General features: G+C 48.3%; 1 protein-coding gene across 4 annotated transcripts; it reads right to left on the bottom strand.

Moving 5' to 3' along the window:
• Positions 1-286: 286 nt before the first annotated feature.
• On the bottom strand, positions 287-13,319 carry ST13 (ST13 Hsp70 interacting protein). 4 transcript variants are annotated; one of them, XM_075573880.1, is made up of 12 exons: positions 13,063-13,315; positions 10,973-11,030; positions 10,210-10,282; positions 9,333-9,403; positions 8,721-8,799; positions 8,176-8,260; positions 7,153-7,263; positions 6,336-6,438; positions 5,169-5,285; positions 4,801-4,849; positions 2,180-2,358; positions 287-804 (listed from the first exon to the last, which is right to left on the bottom strand). In XM_075573880.1, exons 1-12 carry the CDS (start codon positions 13,170-13,172, stop codon positions 676-678), a joined length of 1,164 nt encoding a protein of 387 aa, XP_075429995.1. In that variant the 5' UTR covers positions 13,173-13,315; the 3' UTR covers positions 287-675. The 4 variants fall into 4 exon arrangements, with proteins under 4 accessions (XP_075429995.1, XP_075429996.1, XP_075429997.1 ...); XM_075573881.1 differs by having other exon boundaries at positions 8,733-8,799; positions 13,063-13,312; XM_075573882.1 differs by lacking the exon at positions 7,153-7,263 and having other exon boundaries at positions 13,063-13,319.
• Positions 13,320-24,749: the final 11,430 nt, after the last annotated feature.

Raw genomic sequence — 24,749 nt, 5'->3', positions numbered from 1 at the left:
GCCAACACCACTCCTCCAGTCACAGACGCAGACACCTGTGCTGAAGCAGGGATATCCAAAACCTGAAATGTTGGTGGCCCTGGAGTTAGCCACCCCTGTTCTAGATTGTAAGCTCTTCAGGGCAGGGACTCCTTTCTCTGAAAGTTTGCTACTCCGTATTATGAACACATCCATTTCCTTGCCATCTCTAACAGACAGTATATACACACACACAACCACGGACTGTAGTTATACCATATTTTCTTTCGGGAATAAACCATCGGCTACAAAGAGAACAAACAAGGAGTTACACACTTGCGTGCTTTCACTTTATTGCAACCAACATATATTGCTCAGTGGAGCTGCACCTTTAAAGTCAGCAAAAAATGTCCCATTTGTCGCCGAAATATATTTCAACTCACCCCGGCCCCAGCTAGAAATAAAAAAAAATAACACAAAACCGTTTGCGTTAAATCTATAAACCCTTCATTTACCGTTGGTATATAGTAATAACACCAGGTGTTATGTAATAGTGTAGCAGTCACGTCGTAGGTCGGCGAGGAAGAGGCGAACAGATGTCGCCACATCATGATGCTATGCTTGGATTGCGTGACCCTTGGACTCGGCGCATTGGGGGCGAGGGTCATCGCTTCTCTGCTGTTTCTGTTCCTGGAGGTTGGGGTGGGAGGGACAGGTTTATGCGCTGCCTCCGAATTTGCTGGACAGCTTGCCGATCAGGTTCATCACCTTGGGGTTGCTCTGGTACTTGGATATATTCGCTGGGTTCTGAGCCACGTCTTGGAATGCAGCCATCACCTCGGGGTCCTGGGGAGGAGAAACAAGACCATTGCAACAGGCTTCACATGCCATTCTCTTTCAGTACATGTCAAACCATTTATCGGAAGACCCCCTCGTAGGACCAAAGTAAGCCAAGCGCTGTGGCATGCTCAGGTGGCGTACGGAAACTTTGGGGGGGGGGGGGGGGGGGGAAAGAAACCTTCCTCCTTTGTCAGGAGGTACCCAAAATGTTGTTTCACCTGTCACCTACGGAATAAAGTTGCACGTATCATGTATCTTTTTAGAATAGTGCGGTGTGTCCTACTTCTGGTCATGTGTATGGTGCACCTGTTCCTGGAGGAACAAGCTGGATGTTAAAGCTGCCGTTTAAAATAAATAATTATAATAAATCTATTTTTTTCCTTTCTTCCCATTCCATATGTGCATCAATACAATCTGCACACTGACGTGATTAGCTAAGCTGCAGATCGATCCGTTATCCTGTGATCGCTTTGCTCTGGGTTATTTAATTCAGCGTTATGTGCAATGTAGTTCCTGGAATATGAGTGACTGGGCAGTTACTAGATACAATTGGTTCACTGCTAGGGAGAGTGCGGGGCTCAAGAGCCAGAGCCTGTCAGAAGGGGAAGGGGGCTGACCTTGCACCTTGACGAATCTCTTGGTTAAGAGGACGTTACCATATTTCTGACTATAAACGTTACTTGTTGTCGCCTTTAAAAAAAAACCAACACATCCATCAAATTGTGTGTGGCTGGAAATCTCACCACCCTGCACCGGGTCTACCGAGGGAGGGCACATCCAGGGAAGACGGCGGCTGATGCAAAAAAAAAAAAACTCTACGGAATCACAGCTGTTAATCACCTCTGCTTCCCAAAGCTGGCCCCCACCATGCCTTGCATGGCTACAAGCGAGGGGGGGGGGAAAATCAGTGGCGATTGACAGCTCGGCTTCCCGAAGAAATTTTGCAGCAGCCGCATGTCCTTCAGCTTTACGCGTCCCACGCGTTCAGGACGAGTGGATTCTTCCATCAAAAGAGTCATTTGATAACATTTATTTTCTTGTATCTGCAGCCTTCTGCCAATAGGTTTTGTAACATTGTGATATGGAACGGTTTCATCCAGTTGAATCACCCCCATTATGCTTTTTTTTTGTCCAGCGATTTAATAAACTGGGGGTGCAGCAAGTTTAAGTGTTGCTCTGCAGTTATAATTGGGAGGATCTTCCGTTCTACATCGGAGATCCCTACGCCTCCATCTATTAAGGACCTCAAGACCAGCAGTGAGTAATCGCACAAGATTCAGAGACACATCCAGCTGCATGCAATTGGATGAAGAACAAAGTATTTTCTAGGAATGCACTTTAACAGCGTGTGTGGTTGTAGGGTACGGGGTTTTATCTGTACCTGCATGGCAGTCAGCACCTCTGGGTCGGTGAGGATTTCATTGAGTCCGGGCATCCCTGCCATTCCTGGCATGCCACCCATACCTGGCATACCACCCATTCCGGGCATGCCGCCCATGCCACCCATTCCAGGCATGCCGCCCATGCCACCCATCCCAGGCATGCCGCCCGGGAAACCACCTGCAAAGAAAACACGTAGTAATATAGAGCCAGGTATATCCCAGTGGGCCGCTTGTCTATCTACGCCCCAATAGCCATTGAAGTGAATATTTCCCTAAAGACCTATTAGTGATCGATTAGCGCGGCGCGCATGGTCTCCTTGGGTTTGCATCGCATACTAACCCCATGCGGTTTATTTTGCCTATACCAAGTTGTGCAATATTATACAGGTCTCCCATCTGCAGGAAAGGCTGCTCCACGAACCCGCGACACCGATATTTGCCGTGTTTAGGCTTCCTCGTGCCGTGTAAAACCAAAGATCAAATGAAGATTGGTCCCGATGGCATAGATTATTCCGATTCCTTCAATTAACCAGGCAGGACCGTTATCCCCTGCAGGCCAAGCGGACTCCCCGGTTATATCCGGCTAATGAAACGGCCCAGGGACGGAGTCCATGTGCTCTATTAGATACGTCGCTACTTATTCTGCAGCCTCAGACACTTGCAGAAAGTTCCGCCCCAGTTCTTACGCGGGACACTGGGGGGGGGGGGTGCGACCTGACGGCAAACGCGTCATTAACCAGATCGCAAAACAACTATGGTTCGTTCAAATGAAACATTTATTGTCCTAAGGCAGGGGTGCAAAGATTTCTGGGGGGCGCAGCGGCTGCACAGGCCCCACGCTATTTAAATGAAGTGCCGGGGAATCACATAAGGCCTCGGCAGTGTCTCCTACCTAGTCTTCAGCGACACATCGCCATGCGCGTCAAAGGCCGCCGTGGGTCACGTGACCCCGCGCATCAGTTGACACCGGATTTTAGGTAGGGGGAGCACAAGGGCAGGCATTCAGGCAGAGGGGTGGGTTGGGGGGAGACTCGCAGCGCACAAAGTTTGCACACCCTTGTAAAACAAGGCAGCGTTGCACAAACTGGGGGGCGGCGCGTGGGCAGCTGCAGAGGCCCCAGGCTCTTCCCCGAGGCATTTAAATGAAATGCCGGGGGACCACGCGAGGCCTCTGCAACTCACTTCATGGGATTCAGCCGGCTTCTGGTCACGTCGCCATGACAACGCGGCATCAAATACAAAAAAAACCACTTTGCTCGCCCCTGTCCCAAGGGACCGAAACGTTAGGAATCCGTGGCTGTATGCCCAATAAATATTCTCATTTGAACCAACCATTGTGTGGTCTGCTAACTGGTTAACTCCTTGTTCGCCTTTTTGTGATGAGACTATTTGGGTTAGGTTACCAACCTAGAACACCCATATATATTTGTCATACTTTGAGTGTATTGGTGTTTTTTTTTCTTCACATTTTGGGATGATCCCCTAAGAACAGCAACCACCCCTGCTCAAGCTTTGTGCTCCCAGCTCAGGGGACCCTGGTTGCTGATAAATGCAAATTACGTTTTGCAAGATACTGCAAACAAATATGGCCACCATGGTCTCCAACAGAAAGCTGCCACGTCATCTCCCAATGTCCCAGCTTTCTATTGGCTGTCGGAGCAAAGGCCAACTCGGCGACCATATTGTTCTCGCCTGGGAGATTTAAAAGTTGATTTGACGGCAACCCCTTTGCGTCAATAAGAATCAATTAGCTGAAAGCAGCAAACCAAGAACAAAATAAATAAAATGGACTTGAGACCATATGTCCCTTAAGCACTGATGTACTATTCCAGGCCTGCAACACTCCAGTCCTTGAGGGCCACAAACAGGCCAGGTTTTCTGGATATCCCTACTTCAGCACAGCTGGCTTAATTAGTGGCTCAGTCATAATGCTGCTGTGCAGGCCTGTTCTATTCTAACTACTGTATACACTGGTCAGGATCACAGCTCTACAGTGGAAAGGAATACTGGGGTCATCTCAGCAGGAAGCGGTCATTCTATCCCTGACAGCTGGGCATACTGTACAATCCACCCCACATTCAGGATTGCAAGATATTTATCTAAAGACAGCGACAACGCTTCCTAGTCTGCTAGCAAAAGATTAAGTTACTAAGCGGTGCAATTTAAGCGACTGCGTCAGAAGGCTTCTTATGGCTTAGCCCCGTTTAGCAATCCTAGGCCTTTGTGCCATATTAGGCGATGCCAGGTCTTAATGCACATTAACACACTACCTGCAAGTCAATTCAATAGGAAGCATCTAGTTTACAAAGCTGGGTGACAAAACTGTAAATGGACTGTCAAGTAATTCACGTTTTCTGAATGGCCTAGTTCTGACCAAAGGCCTCACTCCTACCTTACATGCAGTGTCTCTAATGCCCATCTAACTCACATTTTAACTGCCCTAAACACACAGGAAGGAACGTCGAAATCTTTGTGATCCATTCGAACCGCAATTTCAGTTTGTGAGGCTTCTCATCTCTCATAGGTGCACTTCCAGAAAGGGTGACCATTTAGGGAAGGCGACTGCTTATCGTCAGCCAGCCACTTTCCCCCTTAACCCAAAGTCAGACAGTGATAGTACCTGGGAATCCACCGAACTGGGGTCCAGCCTGACGCCTGGCCTCTTCCTCCTATTACCATACAGAAAGGACACGAGTGTTAGCTGCAGAAACAGGATTACATCTTCACCCTTTTCAGACCAGCCCGAAATGCAGAGGGGGATGTTAAATCCTCAGGTCTCCCTGGGCAAATATATTGGAGCTACATCGGAGTGAAAAAACACACATTTAACACGTGCAGCCATCTTGTACCCATGTACACCCACGTGCAGCCATCTTGTACCCATGTACACCCACGAAGGATAGAAAAGGCACAAAGGAAACACATTGTACATTGGAAAAGGGAAGTAAACGGATTCGATTAAACGCAGCCTCCGACAACGCATATTACCCTCTGCGCTCGCTCGTGCTCCTCGCGGGCTTTCTTCACCCGCTCTTTCTTCTCTCTGATTTCCCTCTCCTCCCGTTTCCGCTCGTACTTCCTCCGATGCTCTGCGATCTTTAGAGCCTGAGTGAGATATTAATGACAGCAACGTGTTCGTACCGAGCCTTTTATAAACGTGCGAATCCGCGTCGCCGCCGGCTTAAAACAACCCGTTGTAAGCAATTTAAAGAATCTAATTGGCTTCCATAAAAAGGACCATTACCTAAATAAATAGGAACCCCCTGCTCCCAGAGATACACATCGGACGGTGATGCCGGTATCTGCGGTTTAAAGGCCCCACGTCACACTGCAAGGGATTGGCCCGTGGTACCTTTAAACAGACCTTTTCTGTGACCAGCCGAGGCTGCTACCAGTATCACCTTCCGATGTAAGTATTGCAGGGAGCAATACCCCTTTAAAGTGATCTAACTGTGCTAGAAGCAAATACTTCGCTTTTTTTGTTTTTCTGAAAATGACAAGTTGTATTTCTTAGGGGCCTCTAAATGAAGTGTGTCAATGAAGTGTTTCCTTTCCCCTTATCCCCCCTGTCCTCATCACTGAGCCAGTAAAGATAAGGGGAGCTGGGCTCTGCCTGTGCAAACTCTTGTAGAATGCACAGTGACAGACAGAAGGGAGCAGCCGGGAGAGATCTAACCACTCCAAAGTCTCAGCTCCCTGTTTCTGCAAACACACTCAAAACTAAAATATTTGAAAGTACCCGTGTCAGATTTGGGTATAAATAAAAACCACTTCCCATCACCCAGATGTGAGCCCTTAAACAGATCCCTGGCACCAGTACACGATAGGCCTTGGAGGGACTTTGCCATTAAACGTCACAAGCATTAAAATGTCGCCGCCTCAGGAGGTGGAATTCGGGCATTATGGCCCAAAATGCAAGAGGGGGGCAGAAGAACGCAATTACTCCTCAACTTCAGAGGTACTGGGAAAGAGGTCGGACCCAAGGTCAAAGTTGACCATTTATATTAAATATGAATTACTGGACCTGTACATTGTGCTCACAAGAATAAAAACCCCATACATTGCTCGCTTCCTGTGTTATCCCCCACCTCTGCCTCTCCTACGGCAGGTTACTGCCGACCAGTCCTTCCTGATGGGGACATGGCCGCCACTTACCCGAGGCTGCACCTCCTTCAGCATGGCGCTCGCATCGTCATCGTAATCCAGTTTGCACGCCGTGGCCAGGTCGTGTGCCGAGTCCTCCCAGTTCCCCAGGAGCCTGTACAAGAGAAAGTCCACGGACGCGTTATATTTGGGCGCTCAGCCCTGTGTGCGCCGCATGTCTCCTCCGAGGTTTGCCGCTTTGGTGACGCACTAATTGGGTCATCACAATGTCCCCCAACATGCACCACTATTTACAATGACCGGAAGGGAAAGGGTCCTCCCCTCTTCTGATCCCGATCGCGTAGAACATCAAAACCCCATCTCCCCTAGCAAAACCAGCGGGATTTTTGGACATATCTACGATGTGATGCAGCTCCCGGAAAGCCAGACTCCCTGACGTAGTAGATCCGCCAAAGTTTTAAGCCACCTCGACCCCATCCAGTTAGCTGGAGATCTGCCCTTGTGCGCAAATAGCACTTGACTCGGAGTTGGCTCTGGGAAACTGCCGAGCAGACCAGTCGTGCATCAAAAAGGACACCGCATTGGCGTCCGAACGGCTTTTTTATGTGGCCTCCGGACTCTGCGCCTGCTAATTATATAGCAGCTAAGTGCAGTTTCCCCACTCAATCTTACTTGTAAGTTACATGCTCTGACAAAGTACAAGCGATCTTGCAGACACCAACACAGTGGTACATGCCTCACAGGTACAGTTGGAGGCGAGTGGGGGACGTGGATGGAGCAATCCAATTGGTAATGACCAGGCGCACTTTCCTGACGCCCGGTCAAAGTCACGCTCCACTCCAGCGCATGCTTTCCGAGGCCTTGTTACCTGTTTGCTGTCCCTCTCCACTTGTATGGTTGTGCTGAATCGGGGTTGATGGCTATTGCGCGATCACAGTCCCGGATCGCAGCTTTTGGCCTTTGTAGCTTCACATACACACTGGAAAAACATTTTTAAATGAATAAAAACAGGTGCTGCTCTATATTACAAGGGCAGCTGGGTAATACCCGCCTGCTCAGGAAGGGGCAGTTCACCTGCAGGCTTATTCCCCATACAGTAGGATGCGTAAACAGGTGGGGGGGTTCCTGCAACCCTATTAGCACGGATCTGAATCTCAGACAAATTAAAGACAGTGGCCATATTTACCAAGTGTATTACTGCTGTGAAGCGCTACGTACATTAATGGCGCTATATAAATAAAGACATACAACTACACAAGATCCATCATAGCACACCTTCGTAAATATGGCCGTCACATAAATGGGATGTGCTTCTCTGTATTGAGGGCAAACTCAGCAATGAGACGGGAAGTTCCCCCTGTCCGCCTCCCCCGCATGCTTATTTAAGGATTTAAAGCGAGATATCAGTTTTGACCTGGTTTTTTCCCTGCTCAAAAAAAAAAAAATATATATACACTTTGATTTGCTACCAACTGCCACAAATCTAAGGGAACACAAATTAAGTCCCTGTCACCTCGTGACAATATTTAAACTCAAAGAACAAAAAAAAAAAATAGATGGATATGAGCAATCTTTTCTGCTAAGACCCCTTGTAATCTGCATGGAAAACAGCTCAGTGCTCTGGTGGAACGGAGCAAGTGAGAATAAAGCCAGCAGGAGTCGCCACGTGGACACTTTACGGCAGGCTCCGGCCTTTTAAAATTAAAATCACAGACAGCTAGGGGAAAAAAATATCAAGTTGGTAAACGGCTTTTAGAAGGGAATCTCACCCCTCATCCCCGGGGGGAAAGAGGCGAAACTGCACCTTTGACGGAAATATGATCACCCACTTCAAAGGCAATATTCTTACTACAATTATGAGCCACGAGGGTGGCCCTTCCCCCACACTTACCTTGCTCTTTTTGCATACAAAATAGCGATCAGAGGGTTCAGTTTTATGGCATCAGTGAAAAGGTCAACTGCTTTCTGGAGTTCACCTGTGTGGAGAGACAGAACCATTAGGGTACCGAGATACCCGGCACATCGGACTTGCTTGCTTTCTAGGGGGGGGAGGGAGGGGCGGCGCACAACTGGGCCGACCGCTCCGCTGGAACAGCCAGCGTGATCAAAAATGGAAGTGAAACTCCTTCCACTTCTGTCCCCGGTGCGAGCTCACCAGGAGCGGTCACACGTCCTGGAAGTACTAAAGTACCGGTGGGACTGGTGCTGCCGTAACCCCGGACACTAGAGCAGGGATGGGCAACTCCAGTGCACAAAGGTCACCAACAGGGCAGGTTCAGTCTTCGACTAAGCCACCTGTGCTGAAGCAGGGATGTCCTTAACTTGACCTGTTGGTGGCCATTGAAGACTGGAGTTGGCCACTCCTGGACTAGGGCTATGGGGAGAAGCAGGGTAATGTATTACACCCGTATTACCATATTAAATAAGGGCGTCTACCGTAACACCCACCGTCTCCCAAAGCATGAATGGCCTCCACCTTCTTCTGATTGGCTTCGTCCATCATTTCTTCTGTAACCTACAGAAATATCACAATGTTTAACACCGGAGGATGCAGTATCTGTGCGTAGTCTACACCAATGTGTGCATACTCTGCCATGCCGGGCCGGTTTGGTGGCGGTTCCACTGCACCGAGAGACGCGCTCTTCCACACAGCAATAAAGCCGATTGGCGGGGAGAGCGCGGGGCCTCTGTCTCTTACCTTGTCCGACAGCTTCTCCTGTTGAAGTCGCGTTAACCTGGTGCCGCGCCAGCAAATGGCACCGATGCTGCGTAGGAGATGCCGCACCGGACAAGGTAAGAGGCCACGCAAAAGCCCCTCCACCGTGTCTCAGCCGGCCCTGCTCCCATGATAGATAGATAGATATATAACCTGCGTCAGACTGCTAGATATATAGCACAGGGAGTTTAGTGGTCTTAGAGGTCCAACGGTCACCTCCTGTGAGGTTATTTATTGAGGCTTGGCAAAACGTTTCACAAGGTATCAAATGTATAACAAAACCCTGTTCTTCCCCGTTGCGCACATCTCCATGCGCTGGGTCAGGGTTTTACCTCCACTTCTTCATTTCCCATTTCTTGCGGCTCATCCTGCTCAGGCTCAATCACCCCCTCCTGATCAATCTCTGCAACGATGAGGGGAAAAAACCCGTCAGTAAGCGAAATGAGTCGGGTACATAAGTGTTAAACGTCAGACCCGCACAGCAGGCCAGGGAAACATGAACACATCGGAGTGGCCCCTGGGAAAATGTAGTCACGCGCCCGGTAAAAAACTTGTGATTGTCTCCTGTGAAAAAAGAATGGATGGGCTTCTATTTTAATTTGCTTTGTTGTCAAAAACAAATGTAGGACAGCAGGATAGCTGCTTTAATTTATCTCCTCTGAAATAACATAACTCCTAAGTAGCCCAAATGGCTAGCCAGCCAAGGGCAACCCATGACTAGCTGTTCACTAATAAGTTAATATTGACCTTACACTACACTAGCATACACCCCCCCCCCCCCCCCCACCCACCATACCAGCAGGTAGTAACTCAATACTATGCTAGAGAATGCCTAATAACCCGAGGCCAAAACAGATAACCAGCCCTTGTTTGTTAGTGTCAGGGGGTTTCCAGTCTGAAGAGGATGTGGCCAAACTACAAAAAAGGGAGCAAGTGACATTAATTTGTGGCATTAACCCCTTTGCTGATCAGGCTCCCTAGACTCCTCGAGAACCAGGGAACCCCCAGCGCAGAACGGAGCATGTTACAGCACTGCAGCCCCTCCCCAAATGATGTAAAAAAAAAAAAAAAAAAAAAAACACATCGTGGGACGGCTGCTTTAAATAGACGATCCATGTCTCTGTAATATCAGCTGCCGGAGCGGCTCTGCTGGCAGCACAGGGGTTAAACTGATCACAGGCGAGGGTGAGAGAATGAAGCGGATCGTACCCAGGTCACTCTCCTCACTGACTGGCGGGGGAGGTGGAGACGGGGCGCCCTCTTCTTTCATAGGCGGTTCCTCCTATGAAGAGACAGTTTAATGGAGAGAATCGTGATCACAGTTTAGCTCTTGGGTATAAAGGGTCATTGTAAGAGAGGAGAGTATGAGGCAGACGTAACGCACCAGGACAGACATCACAAGCTGCACAACACAGGCGGTGTGTCCGAAAGCAGCGGGATCTGACACACGTGTAAGCTGATAAGGATCCATGTTAAGATGGATTAGAAGCAAAAAGTGACTGACTGCGGGTACTCATTTGCATGTCATTTCCCATAATCCCTGGCTGCAGTGGAAGCATTGCATGTTAAGAGATAATGGGGAAAGGCAGGGCTGTGGACCTGTCAGGCACGGCAATGTGCTCACAACGTGGGATTTTTTGGAGAGCAACACACACGGATTGTGTTTGCAGCACTTTATTCTTATTCCCTGTACTGTATTGTATTGTCGCTTGAGCTGAGCATAGGGGCGGGCGCTTTATAAATAATTATACAATACAAGGAACTCACAGGCCCGTCATTAAAGAAGCAAATACGGGTTTTATCCTTTTATAACAGATCGACATTTTGTTTCCCCTGGGGGACCTTCAAGGAGGGGAAGAGACATGCACAGGAACCCCCTCGCTGAACCTGCTGCTAACCCCTCTCCGCTCATTCCTACCACTCGCACACCACCCCCGCCACCGGTAATGTGGTTAAATGGCAGGCTCATTACCTCATTGGTTGCTGTTGAGGTGTCTTTGGTCGGGGGATCGGGGACAGCGGCTCCCATGCTGCAGGACAAATAACGCACATAAATACAAGACAAAAGGAAGCCGCTGTATAGAGATCAATAGGAACGCCTGTACCATCCGTGAAGGTCAAAGCTCAGTTTGGAGCAGAGCAATTGTAACCCAATATGCGCAGCGGACCACTCTGGCAGTGAACATGTTATAATGCCTGTATGCACATGGTTGGGCCTCTGTAAATAATATACACAGCATATGCGATTGAGAAGACAAGCACATACTTTTCCACTGCTATATACAAAGTAACAGATCATTACAATGACGTGTTTGATGTGATAAAAGAAGCTAGTTGAGGATAGTATAAAATTGGTAGTGTAGGAGCTGACGATCGGACCTTGACCTGTTTGCAGGTTCTAAATATTTTAGCCATAAAAAGGATTGTACCAAGTGACCCATACTTATAGAGCAAAAATCATATAGTAATGAATATACTGGATGTGCATTGGGGCGTCTGTTTGCGGTTGTATAATTGAGAACTTTCCCATAATTAAATATAGAAATACAAAATACTAGTGGTCTGGATTTTGGAGCTGGACAAGATTGTAAGCCAGGAGTTCCAACTTTTTTTGGTTAAGGAACCCCATGTGAAATTCTGAGGAACCCCGACAATCTAATAGCGCGCCTGAGATCAGATGCATTGTAAGGAACCCCAACCCTCTCTAATAGCGCGCCTGAGATCAGATGCATTGTAAGGAACCCCAACCCCCTCTAATAGCGCGCCTGAGATCAGATGCATTGTAAGGAACCCCAACCCTCTCTAATAGCGCGCCTGAGATCAGATGCATTGTAAGGAACCCCAACCCTCTCTAATAGCGCGCCTGAGATCAGATGCATTGTAAATGCTTCTGCAATTGGTACAATTTTAAAAAAGGACCTGACAATTACAGGGAACCCAAAAGGTTCCTAGGAACACTGGCTGAACCTTAAAAAAAAAAAACCACCAAGAGAAATATATTCATTTGCCACAAGATCGCAAGCAAAAAAAAAACCAGAAATAAAGTCTTTAGAAATAAAGAGTTACTTTACAAATGAATTCATTTTGGTAAGTTGAACGATCATTTAATGGCGAGAAGTCAGTTACCACACGTGACTCCCTGCAGGGTTCGGCCTGGTTAATATTATGCAGAACAAGTTGGAGATTCTGCCTTGGGCCACAATGTGATCTTGCAACCGTACACCCCAGCTCACACTATACACGGAGGCTACACCCAATTGGAAGCCATTAGCAATACAACTAAGCCAATCTGTGCTCCCTCAACTTAAGGGACCCCCCAAATTCTTGGTTGTCGAATGTTTCCTCAGGAATATTTCAGCAGTCAAGACTAGGAAAAACAGTTCTCAGAAACAGGGGACCCCAGATCAGCACCTAGCACCCCCAGCAACTTTCAGAGTGAGATGCACAGCATCACTGCTTTCTTTATGTTGTAGCAATAAGGAATCATGATACATAAAGCACACAATGTGTTGTATTTTACCTATAGTCATAGGCAACCGCATTTACAAGGAGTGCTCGGTATCACGGTTTTATTTTACCGGCAATATTATGGAACCATGTGATAGAGGGATGCACAGTATCACTGCTTTCTTTCACCTACATAGGGAACCAGAACAGTTAAAGGGATGCACAGTGTAACTGCTTTCTTTTACCACCAGTAACAGGGTGTCTCCCAGATAAACAAGGGAGTTGCCCAGCATGGGAAATCAGGGAGATTTAGGAGGGAAATTAAAGGGGTTGAGGAGGGAAATGAAGGGGTGTGTACCTAACCTCCCATATACACACACACACACACATATATATGTATGTATATCACACAAAAATACATATAGGCATATCAGGGGAAAATGAGAGCCGGCGGGTCTTCCTATATAATAGAGGGGGAGGAGAGGTTCCGTTAAGAGGCCAGGCCTCCTGCCCCCGGTGTCCCAGGCCTCCTGCCCCCGGTATCCCAGGCCTACTGCCCCGGGTGTCCCAGGCCTCCTGCCCCCGGTGTCCCAGGCCTCCTGCCCCCGGTGTTACCTGCGCAGCCAGTCGGAAAAGAAGCGGAGCTGCGGCCGGTGCAGCGTATCCGGGGAGTCCTGGCATAGCCGCACGAACTCCTTCAGCTCATGTAATTTCCGCGGGTCCATGATGGAAGCAGATCCAAACCGCGGGACGCGGAGAAGCAGGGCGCAAGTGGAAGGCGCTAGAAGTGGGAGTTACAAGAAAACGGGAGGAGGAGGAGCTTGTCGAGGCCCTCGCAACGCGCAGGTTATAGGAAGTCCGCCATCTTGCTGCACCTCATTCGAGCGCCATCTTGTTGCGCCTGGGTGTGGACGACTCTGCCATCTTGCTACACGCTGATGAAAGGATGGGCGCCATCTTGCTGCACCCTAATGTGGTTGAATGGGCGGGTGCCATCTTGCTGCACCCTGACGCGGCCGAATACAATGTCGGGCGCCATTTTGTTGCATCTTGACGCGGTGGAATGAATGGGCGCCATCTTGCTGCACCCTGACGCAGATGAATGAATGGATGGGGGCCATTTTGCTGCACCCTTAAAGCGGCTGAATTTTAGGCGGTGTGTGCAGCGCCATCTTGCTACCCAATGACACAGCCATAAATATTTACAGTTGAACCCATACAGAGACACTTGAAAGCCAATTACTAAAGTAGCCAGAAAGGAATAATTTACTTTGTATTATTTATTTACCTGAACTTGCACTGATGTGGTCCTCACATGGACATAATCAAATAGTAGTATAAATATTTATTCGATCAATGAAATCATGTTTAATTGACCGGATTAAATACATATTTGAGTATGTCCGTCCATATGAGTGCTGCCTTATACCAGCGGCTATTCACATTGTTGCTCCTACGTGGCATTTCTTCAGTTATCGCCATTTTGCTACACCCACATTCCTGCTGATTTGTATTGGATTGTATTGTATGTCTTTATTTATATAGGGCCATTAATGTACATAGCGCTTTACAGTAGTAATACACGTGGTAATCAAATAAATAACAGATAATATAAATAACAGATCATGGGAATAAGTGCTTCAGACATAAAAGTAACATTAAGGAAGAGGAGTCCCTGCTCCGATGAGTTTACAGTCTAATTGGTAGGTAGGGAGAACGTACAGAGACAGTAGGAAGGAATTCTGGTAAGTGCGTCTGCAGGGGCCAAACTTTATGTATCATGTGTTCAGAATATCCACAGTGCTATTCAAGTGTGTCTTAAGGTGGGTCTTAAAGGTGGATAGAGGGGGTGCTAGTCGGGTACTGAGGGGAAGGGCATTCCAGAGGTGTGGGGCAGTCAGTGAAAAAGGTTTAAGGCGGGAGAGGGCTTTAGATACAAAGGGGGTAGAAAGAAGACATCCTTGAGAAGAACGCAATAGTCTGGATGGTGCATAACGAGAAATTAGGGCTGAGATGTAAGGAGGGGCAGAAGAGTGTAAAGCTTTAAAAGTGAGGAGAAGATTGGAGTGTGAGATGTGGGATTTGATCGGAAGCCAGGAGATGGATTTCATGAGGGGAGATGCTGAGACAGATCTAGGAAAGAGTAGAGTGATTCTGGCAGCAGCGTTTAGGATAGATTGTAGGGGAAACAGGTGAGAGGCAGGAAGGGCGGACAGCAGGACGTTACAGTAATCAAGACGGGAGAGAATGAGGGCCTGAGTCAGAGTTTTAGCAGTCGAGCAACAGGAAAGGGCGTATCTTTGTTATATTGCGGAGGAAAAAGCGACAGGTTTTAGATATGTTTTGAATGTGAGGGGCGAATGTGAGAGAGGAGTCGAGTGTGACCCCTAGGCAGCGTACTTGGGCTACTGAGTGAATGATCGTAGTTCCAACAGTAATGTGGAAGGAGGTAGTAGGGCCAGGTTTGGGAGGAAGTATGAGGAGCTCTGTTTTAGCCATGTTGATTTTAAGGCGGCGGAGGGCCATCCAGGATGATATAGCAGAGAGACATTCAGAAACTTTGGTTTGTACAGCAGGTGTAAGGTCGGGTGTTGAAAAGTATATTTGTGTGTCGTCAGCATAGAGGTGATCTTTAAACCCAAAATATGTTATTAGGTCACATAGAGAGAGTGTGTACAGAGAAAAGAGAAGAGGTCCCAGGACAGAGCCCTGGGGTATCCCCACAGAGAGATCAATAGAGGAGGAGGTGTTAGCAGAAGAGACCCTGAAAGTACGATGGGAGAGGTAGGATGACATCCAGGATAGAGCTTTGTTCCGAATACCAAGAGTATGGAGAATGTGAAGGAAAAGAGGGTGGTCCATGGTGTCAAATGCTGCAGAGAGGTCGAGTAATATGAGCAGAGTGCAATGACCTCTGTCTTTGGCAGCATGGCGGTCGTCAGTTATTTTAGTGAGGGCAGTGGAGTGAGCAGTGCGGAAGCCAGATTGTAGAGGGTCTAGGAGAGAGTAGGTGTTGAGAAAATGGAGCAAGCGAGAGAATACAAGATGTTCAAGGAGTTTAGAGGCAAAAGGCAGGAAGGAGACAGGTCGATAGTTAGAAAGACAGGTAGGGTCAAGCTTGCTGTTTTTGAGTAATGGTATAACTGTTGCATGTTTGAAGGAGGATGGAAAGGTTCCAGAGCAGAGGGAGTGTTACGCCGGTGCTGCCCGCAGACCAGACCTGTCCCCTGTGCTGAGGTGGGACGTAGGGATACACGCACCCACAGCAAAGGGAGCGCGTCCGGAGTGTGGTGTTAGTGTTGCCAGGCCAGGTATAGTAAGGAAGACAATACTTGCCGGTACCGGTAGTAGAGGAGGAGTAGTTATTGCCGTTGCCAAGATCAGGGATTGGAGAGTTGCAGATTGTCGAAGGTATAAGCCGTGTTACAGGGATGCCAGAAGTCACGAAGTCCAAGTAGAGCCGAAGTCGAGAGCCAGAGGGGGTAGTCGTCTAATCCGCGTAAATACCTGAGGAGTCACTGAGAGAGTAGTCAAATGCTTCCATACAGAACTATGTTGAGCGACGAGTGATGGGAAGCACAGGCATAATAAAGCTGGGCAGGCCAATGGGAAAAGGGGGCAGGCCTGGAGGACTGCAAGGAGTCCTCCCTGATAGGAGGGAGGTGTTACAGCCCAGCTGAGTGTAATCATTGATTTGCATGGAACTGTGTGATGCTTGGGGGCGACACCTCACTGCAGGAGCAGTGGTTAAAAGTGCTCTGTTAGGCGTGTGCTCTGTAAGCTGGGAATGCATGCACATAACGTCTGGGGCTGGCGTGCGTTTGTGCGTGGATTCAGTGACTGACGCGCGTATGCGCATGGGGACAGAGACAGATGCACGTGTGCGCATAGAGCGCGGAGCTGGGGACACACGCAGAGGCTGCGGTTCAACAGGCACCTCTTCGGTTGGTGCAATCCTGTGATGGCGAGGAGCCAGAGTGCCAGTGGCAGACAACGGAGGTATGTGGGAATTGCGCTGCAGACGCTTGGACGCCTGAGTACCGACGGGAGGTGAGTAATGGTCGCGCTGACGGCGCATAGACACCAGATTCCTTACAGTACTCCCCCCTTCAGGAACGGCCTCAGGACGGTCCTTAAATGGTTTGTTTGGAAACTTCTTCCTGAAAGTCTTTAGAAGAACCGGAGCGTGGATATCACGAAGTGGAACCCCAGACCTTTCTTCTGGGCCGAAACCCTTCCAGTGCACGAGGAACTGCAGTTGACCCCTGGATATGCGAGAATCGAGCAGGGACTGGACCTCATATTCTTCCCTATTCTGGGTAATAACCGGATCAGGCCTACGGTTATGGTTGGGGAAGAAATGACTGGATACGAATGGCTTGAGTAGAGATGTGTGAAACACATTTGGTATCTTCATGCTGTCGGGAAGTTGAAGCCGGAATGCTACCGGATTAATCTGTTCAGTTATCGGAAAAGGGCCCAGGAACCTCGGCGCCAATTTTGGGGAAGGTATCTTCAAATAAATGTTTCTTGAGGACAGCCATACCATATCCCCTGGCTTGTATCTGGGTGCCGGACGGCGGTGGCGATCTGCCTGATGTTTGGCCCGTTGAGAGGCAGTAAGAAGAGCAGACTGAATCTTGGACCATGCTGATTGCAGAGATGTGACACGGTCGTCTACAGCCGGGACTCCGGAAGGAATGTTGGAGACGGGAAGACATGGGGGATGAAAACCATAATTGATGAAAAATGGCGACTCTCGGGTGGACTCGTTGGTAGCGGAGTTAAAAGCATATTCGGCCCATGGCAAAAGTTGTGCCCAATCATCCTGAGAATTGGAAATGAAATACCTCAGGTATTTTTCCAGGGACTGATTGACCCTTTCTGTTTGACCATTGGACTGAGGATGGTAAGCTGAGGAAAAAGAAGAAGAGATCCCTAGTCTTTTGGTAAAAGTTCTCCAAAATCTGGATACGAACTGTGACCCTCTGTCAGACACGATGGACGAAGGAATACCATGAATGCGAAAGATGTGATCAGTGAAGATATCAGCAAGGGCGGGTGAGGTGGGAAGTCCTTTGAGCGGGATAAAGTGAGCCATCTTAGAAAAACAATCCACCACTACTAAAATCATATTCATCCCTTTGGACCTTGGCAACTCCACAATAAAATCCATTGATATGTGTGACCATGGACGTTCTGGGATGGGCAGAGGAAGGAGAAGACCGTGAGGCCTTTGATGAATTGTCTTGTTTTGCGCACAGACCGGACAAGCGTGCGTATATTCAAAAATGTCTTTGGACATCTTGGGCCACCAAAAGTTGCGACGTATAAGGTCCAAAGTCTTTTTGTAGCCTGGATGACCAGCTGCTCTCGAGGCATGTCCCCAATCCAGAACCTCGGGTATGAAATTAGGTCTCACGAAGAGCTTGCCCCTGGGGACCTTCAGGTTCTTTGGGATGAACCTTTGTGACTTGACGATCTTGTCAAAGCTTCTGAAAATGCAGCGAAAATCTTCTCGTGAAGTAATGTCTCAATGGAATCTTCTGGTCTCTCTTCGGAAGAATGTTGTCTTGAGAGAGCATCGGCTTTGACATTTTTAGTCCCAGGAATATATGACAGTTGGAAATTAAATCTGGAAAAGAACAAAGACCAGCGGGCTTGCCGTGGACCCAGACGGCGACCGTTCTCTATATATAATAAATTCTTATGGTCTGTGAGGATGGTGAACGGTTCCCTCGACCCTTCCAGGAGATGCCTCCATTCTTGAAGTGCCATTTTAACGGCCAGTAACTCTCTGTTCCCCACGTCGTAGTTCCTCTCCGCTGAGGTAAATCTCTTCGAAAAGAATGCGCAGGGATGCAATTTTTCTTGGGGTGAAGGTCTCTGGGATAGAATGGCACCGGCGCCAGAATCAGAGGCGTCCACCTCCAACACGAAAGGGAGATCAGTGTTTGGGTGATGGAGAACCGGTGCGGACACAAAAGCCTCCTTAAGTGTGTTGAAGGCGGTATTGGCCTCTGGTGACCAAACCGACGGATCGGCCCCCTTCTTCGTAAGGGCTGTGATAGGTGCAACAATTCTGGAGAAATCACGGATAAACTTGCGGTAGTAGTTCGCAAATCCCAGGAAGCGCTGGACGGATTTAAGAGAGTCGGGTCTAGGCCAGTTAGTAACGGCTTTTAATTTGTCCGGATCCATCATGAAACCATGGCTGGAAATAATGTAGCCTAGAAACTGGGTCGAAGTCTGATGGAAGGTACATTTCTCCATCTTGGCATATAAGCGATGTTCACGAAGGCGAGAGAGTACGTAAGATGTATGAAAGATGTGGTCCTGTAAATCCTTTGAAAAAATCAGGATATCATCAAGATAGACTATGACAAAGTCGTTGAGTACTTTACGGAAGACATCATTAATGAAATCTTGAAAAACGGCCGGAGCATTACACAGTCCGAAAGGCATCACAAGGTATTCGTAGTGGCCACTACGCGTGTTGAAGGCCGTTTTCCATTCGTCTGCTTGACGTATGCGTACAAGATTATAAGCTCCCCTGAGGTCCAGCTTGGAGAAGACTTTGGCACCTTGCAATCTATCAAAAAGTTCAGTGATAAGGGGGAGTGGGTAGCGATTCTTTACGGTGATGCGGTTAAGCCTTCTATAATCAATACAAGGTCTTAAAGTTCCATCCTTCTTCTTTACGAAGAAGAACCCTGCTCCAGCTGGTGAAGTAGATGGACGAATAAAACCTTTCTTCAGGTTCTCCTGGATGTACTCATCCATAGCCTTAGTTTCGGGGAGAGACAGAGGATAAGTCTTGGACTTAGGTAATGTGTAACCAGGAATCAGGTCAATAGGACAGTCATATGACCTGTGTGGGGGTAGAAGGTCAGATTGTACCTTATTAAATACGTCCAGAAACTGGTGGTAAACTGTAGGGAGGTTCGTCTCAGGAACGGTGGTATTCGCTAGGAGTCGCTGCAGTTCACCTGACCTTGGTTCCCAAGTGATGGGGTTGGTGGATGTCCAATTGATCCGTGGGTTGTGTAGTTGTAACCATGGCAAACCTAGGGTTATGGGTGTTCCCGGAGCCTGAATTACGTAGAGGGTCAGGGTTTCCTTGTGAATATCAGAGGAAAGTACAACTGGAACCGTCTCTAATGAGATAAATGCCGGCGTGAGTGGATGCCCATCAATTCCGACCAACGCGATGGGGATCTTTTTCTCCACAAGCGGTATCTGGTAGTGTTTGGCGAACTCTTGATCCACGAAATTGCCTCCGGCTCCGGAGTCTATGAAGGCTACTGTGGAGACGCGGAACTTACGGCCTGAGAGGCACACGGGTATAGTGAGTTTCTTAGGGAATCCTTTTTGGGGAAGGGGACGAGGAGACATAACACCCACGAAGAGCCCCTTCATACTCACTGGGTGTTCCCCTTTTCCAGAGATGGAGGACATTCTTGGGTCAGATGTTTTTGCAGGTCCGCAATAATAGCACAATTCCCCGGTGCAACGGAATTGCCGTATTGGTGTGCGAACCCGTTGAACCCCCAACTGCATCGGTTCGGACGAGTCCAAGGAAGGACGGAGCAGTGAAGTGGACCTGGGGACTGTAGTAGTGCTGAGAGAGAGAGACGAAGAGGTTACCGAGCGAGTGCGCTGGCGCTCCGTGCGGCGTACCTGAATACGTTGGTCCACTCTAATCGCCAGAGTGATGAGATCCTCCAAAAGACCTGGCCTGGGTTGGAGAGCAAGTACATCCTTGATGCTGTCTGACAGTCCTTGCCAGAATACGGCGACGTAGGCCTCCTGTTCCCAGTTGGTCTCTGCTGCAAGGGTCCGGAACTCTATGGCATATTCAGTCACCAGTCTTCGCCCTTGAGTAATCTGTAAAAGAGAAGAAGACGCCACCTCCCGACGTGCGGGGGAATCAAACACTTGCCTGAATTCCGTCTTGAAGGCTGAGTAATTCTGGGTAAGGTCATCTCGCCGCTCCCAGATGGGGAAGGCCCAAGCCAGTGCGCTACCCGTCAACAGATTATAAACGTAGGCCACCTTCTTTCGGGCAGTAGAAAACTGGTGGGGGGACATTTCAAATTGTACCTCACATTGATTAATGAAGCCCCGAAAATCTTGAGATTCACCTGCGTAAGGTTTGGGGTTAGGAATCCTCATATCTAATTCAGTCTGGTCTGCGTCTTGTGGGCTCGATATAATGTTACGCCGGTGCTGCCCGCAGACCAGACCCGTCCCCTGTGCTGAGGTGGGACGTAGGGATACACGCACCCGCAGCAAAGGGAGCGCGTCCAGAGTGTGGTGTTAGTGTTGCCAGGCCAGGTATAGTAAGGAAGACAATACTTGCCGGTACCGGTAGTAGAGGAGGAGTAGTTATTGCCGTTGCCAAGATCAGGGATTGGAGAGTTGCAGATGGTCGAAGGTATAAGCCGTGTTACAGGGATGCCAGAAGTCACGAAGTCCAAGTAGAGCCGAAGTCGAGAGCCAGAGGGGGTAGTCGTCCAATCCACGTAAATACCTGAGGAGTCACTGAGAGAGTAGTCAAATGCTTCCATACAGAACTATGTCGAGCGACGAGTGATGGGAAGCACAGGCATAATAAAGCTGGCCAGGCCAATGGGAAAAGGGGGCAGGCCTGGAGGACTGCAAGGAGTCCTCCCTGGTAGGAGGGAGGTGTTACAGCCCAGCTGAGTGTAATCATTGATTTGCATGGAACTGTGTGATGCTTGGGGGCGACGCCTCACTGCAGGAGCAGTGGTTAAAAGTGCTCTGTTAGGCGTGTGCTCTGTAAGCTGGGAATGCATGCACAAAACGTCTGGGGCTGGCGTGCGTGTGTGCGTGGATTCGGTGACTGACGCGCGTATGCGCATGGGGACAGAGACAGATGCACGTGTGCGCATAGAGCACGGAGCTGGAGACACACGCAGAGGCTGCGGTTCAACAGGCACCTCTTCGGTTGGTGCAATCCTGTGATGGCGAGGAGCCAGAGTGCCAGTGGCAGACAACGGAGGTATGTGGGAATTGCGCTGCAGACGCTTGGACGCCTGAGTACCGACGGGAGGTGAGTAATGGTCGCGCTGATGGCGCTTAGACACCAGATTCCTTACAGGGAGGAGTTAAAAATGTGTGTGAGCGTAGGGATTATAGTAGGACCAAGAGGTTTTAGGAGATGGGAGGGAATGGGGTCAAGAGAGCAAGTGGTAGAGGGAGAAGAGGCAATCAACAGCGACACATCCTCCTCTGAGACAGTGGAAAAAAGTCAAGGAAGGCAGGAGGAGAGTTAGGAAGAGGTGTAGGATGGGAGGAAGAAACAGAGGGGATGTTCTGACGTATATATTCCACCTGTTCTTAAATTAGTCAGCAAAGTCCTGAGCGGAGATGGAGGAAGGAGAGGCAGCTGAGGGTGGTTTGAGTAGAGTATCAAAGACAGAGAACAGTCGGTGTGGGTTAGACTTGTGCATGTTGATTAGTGAAGAAAAGTAGGCTTGTTTAGCTAGCGAGAGGGCAGAGTTGAAACAGGATAGCATAAATTTGTAGTGAAGGAAGTCTGCGAGAGTATGAGATTTCCTCCAGAGACGTTCAGAGGAATGAGCGGAGGAACGCAGCATGCGCGTGTGGGAATTTAGCCAGGGTCTAGGGTTAGAAGGGCGAGGGCGGCAGAGAGAAATCGGGGCATGTAGATCAAGAGAGGAGGACAAGGCAGAGTTGTAGTTCCTGACCAGGTTGTCAGGGTCTGTAGCAGAGCTGAGAGAGGAGAGGGAGGAGCATAAAGTGGACTCAAAGTCAGGTAAGTGAATAGAGCGCAGGTTTCTGCAGAACTGGGGGGTAGATGGAGGTGGAGAAGGGGAGAAGCGAGATAGAGAGGATGAGGTGATGGTCAGAGAGCGGAAAAGGGGAAATGGAGAAATCGGAGAGAGAGAAGTTTTTAGTGAAAACCAGGTCTGAGTAGTGTCCATCCTTATGGGTGCTGGCTGTAGTCCACTGTTGAAGGCCAAAAGAAGAGGTTAGAGAGAGAAAGCGGGAAGCCCAAGGGAGAGAGGGGTCATCAATGTGGCAATTGAAGTCCCCAAGGCGAAGAACAGGAGAGTCTGAGGAGAGAAAGAAAGAGAGCCAGGATTCAAAGTGAGAGAGAAAGGCAGAAGAGGGATGAGTAGAGGTAGGTGGGCGATAGATGACCGCCACATGGACAGTGTGAGCCTCAAAGGAGGGAAAAGCAAGAGATGGAGGAATAGGAAGGGTTCGGTAACGGCAGAGAGAGGAGAGCAGGAGCCCCACGCATCCACCCCTGCCATCAGTGCGCGGAGTGTGGGAGAAAGAAAGACCACCATAAGAGAGGGCAGCTTCCAGAGCAGCGTCAGACTGAGTGAGCCAGGTCTCAGTTATAGCAAATAGGAGCAGAGAGTGAGAGAGAAAAAAGTCATGTACAGAGAGGAACTTGTTAGAAAGGGAGCGAGCATTCCAAAGGACACAGGAGAGAGGTAGAGAGGAGGGAGGGTGGCAGGTGATGGGCATGAGGTTGGAGGGAGACACCAGAAGGAGTAGAGGTTAAATTTGGCAGGCGAGGACGAGCGCATGTAGGAATAAGGCAGGGACCAGGATTGGGTGAGATATCCCCAGAAGCAAGGAAGAGAAGCATGGATAGAAAGAGGATGAGTGAGGATGATTTGTAGGGGTGTTTTTTAGTGCAGGGGATAGAGCTGTGTGGTGTCAGAGGACGTAGGTAAGAAAGGAGTTCATGTGAACAGAGAAGTGGTGAAGGAAGGAGAGATGGAGATATATGAATGGAGTTAGAGACATACTGAGGCTGGTAAAAAGAAGTGCATAATTTGAGAAGAAGTGAAGTCACAGCAAATATAAATGGTAAAGGCAGCATCACAGCAGTAATAATGCAGTCTGGTATAGAGGATATCCTCCTTTCCAGCGTAGTTCAAATGCAGGAATGGGCCATTAGGGGTTGTCCACTTCTTCACTTCTTTTGAACTTCCTTTTAAACTTCAGTTGTTCAGTAGTCCTGCCACTTATAATGGGCCACTTGGACATGTAATATTTATTTATAAAATGTTTTACCAGGAAGTAATCATTGAGAATTACCTTTCGTTTTCAGGTATATAATTGCGAGGTGCGTACACGTAGTCGGTCAAAAAACTTACTTTCTATAAACAATTTCACAACCCAGTTGGCTTCCTTGAACTAATCTAACTGAGTTACAGGCAAAGATTTCATTTGTATATATATATTTTTTTCTTTGGAAATTAATGACACATTGAATTTCTTTGAAGCCTCTGAATGTCCATGAAGTGTTTTATTTACCCTTATCTCATGCAGCCCATAGAGAGCAAATGGATATAACAGAAGGGGGTGTGGAGGGGATTTGGGGGTGCAGACCTTTGTTAATCACTAGACAAAATCTTAGTCAAGTGTCAGATCATCGGGATTACAAACTTATTTAACAAAAATATGTAAACACACCTGTAGGTAAAACCCTTAAACTAGGGTTACCATACATACGTATTAAAAAAAGACCGGGACAACCGTCGCACATGTGTGGCTGGAAATCCCGGACGTTTTTAGTTATTTAAAAATTCCTCCCAGGCAGCGACCTTCAACCAAAAAGCTGGACATGTCCGGGAAAATACGGAAGTATGGTAACCCTACTTCAACATGTCACTGCCATTAGTGCAGTACTCTTTGCTCCTAGGAGGGACTGACCCCTAAATATGTCAGTGCCATTAGTACACTTTGCCCCTAGGTGGGACTGGCCCCTTAACCATGTCACTGCCATTATTTATTTATTTTATTTATTTATAAAAATGTTTTACCAGGAAGTAATACATTGAGAGTTTCCTCTCGTTTTCAAGTATGTCCTGGGCATAGAGTTAAGATGACAAATACAGTTACATAAGTGAACAGGGTATATATACATTATATACAATACATTGCATGCACAGTTAGAGATAATATATATTATGAGCGTATGTAACAGTTACAGACCAGATTAAAATGTGAGACAGCTTTAGTTTTTAAAGAACATAAACTGGTGGAGGCTGTGAGAGTCTCCGGTAGATTGTTCCAGTTTTGGGGTGCACGGTAAGAGAAGGAGGAGCGGCCGGATACTTTGCTGAACCTTGGGACCATGAACAGTCTTTTGGAGTCTGATCTCAGGTGATAAGTGCTGCGTGTGGTAGGGGTGAGGAGCTTGTTCAGATAGCTGGGTAGCTTGCCTAGAAAGTATTTGAAGACAAGACAGAAAAGGTGAACTTTGCGTCTAGACTCAAGTGGTGACCAAT

This window comes from Ascaphus truei, chromosome 17, assembly GCF_040206685.1.
Source record: "Ascaphus truei isolate aAscTru1 chromosome 17, aAscTru1.hap1, whole genome shotgun sequence".
In the NCBI taxonomy this organism is placed as follows: domain Eukaryota; kingdom Metazoa; phylum Chordata; class Amphibia; order Anura; family Ascaphidae; genus Ascaphus; species Ascaphus truei.
Note: the sequence above shows the minus strand (reverse complement) of the source record. Positions and strands in the feature narration are given on the sequence as shown.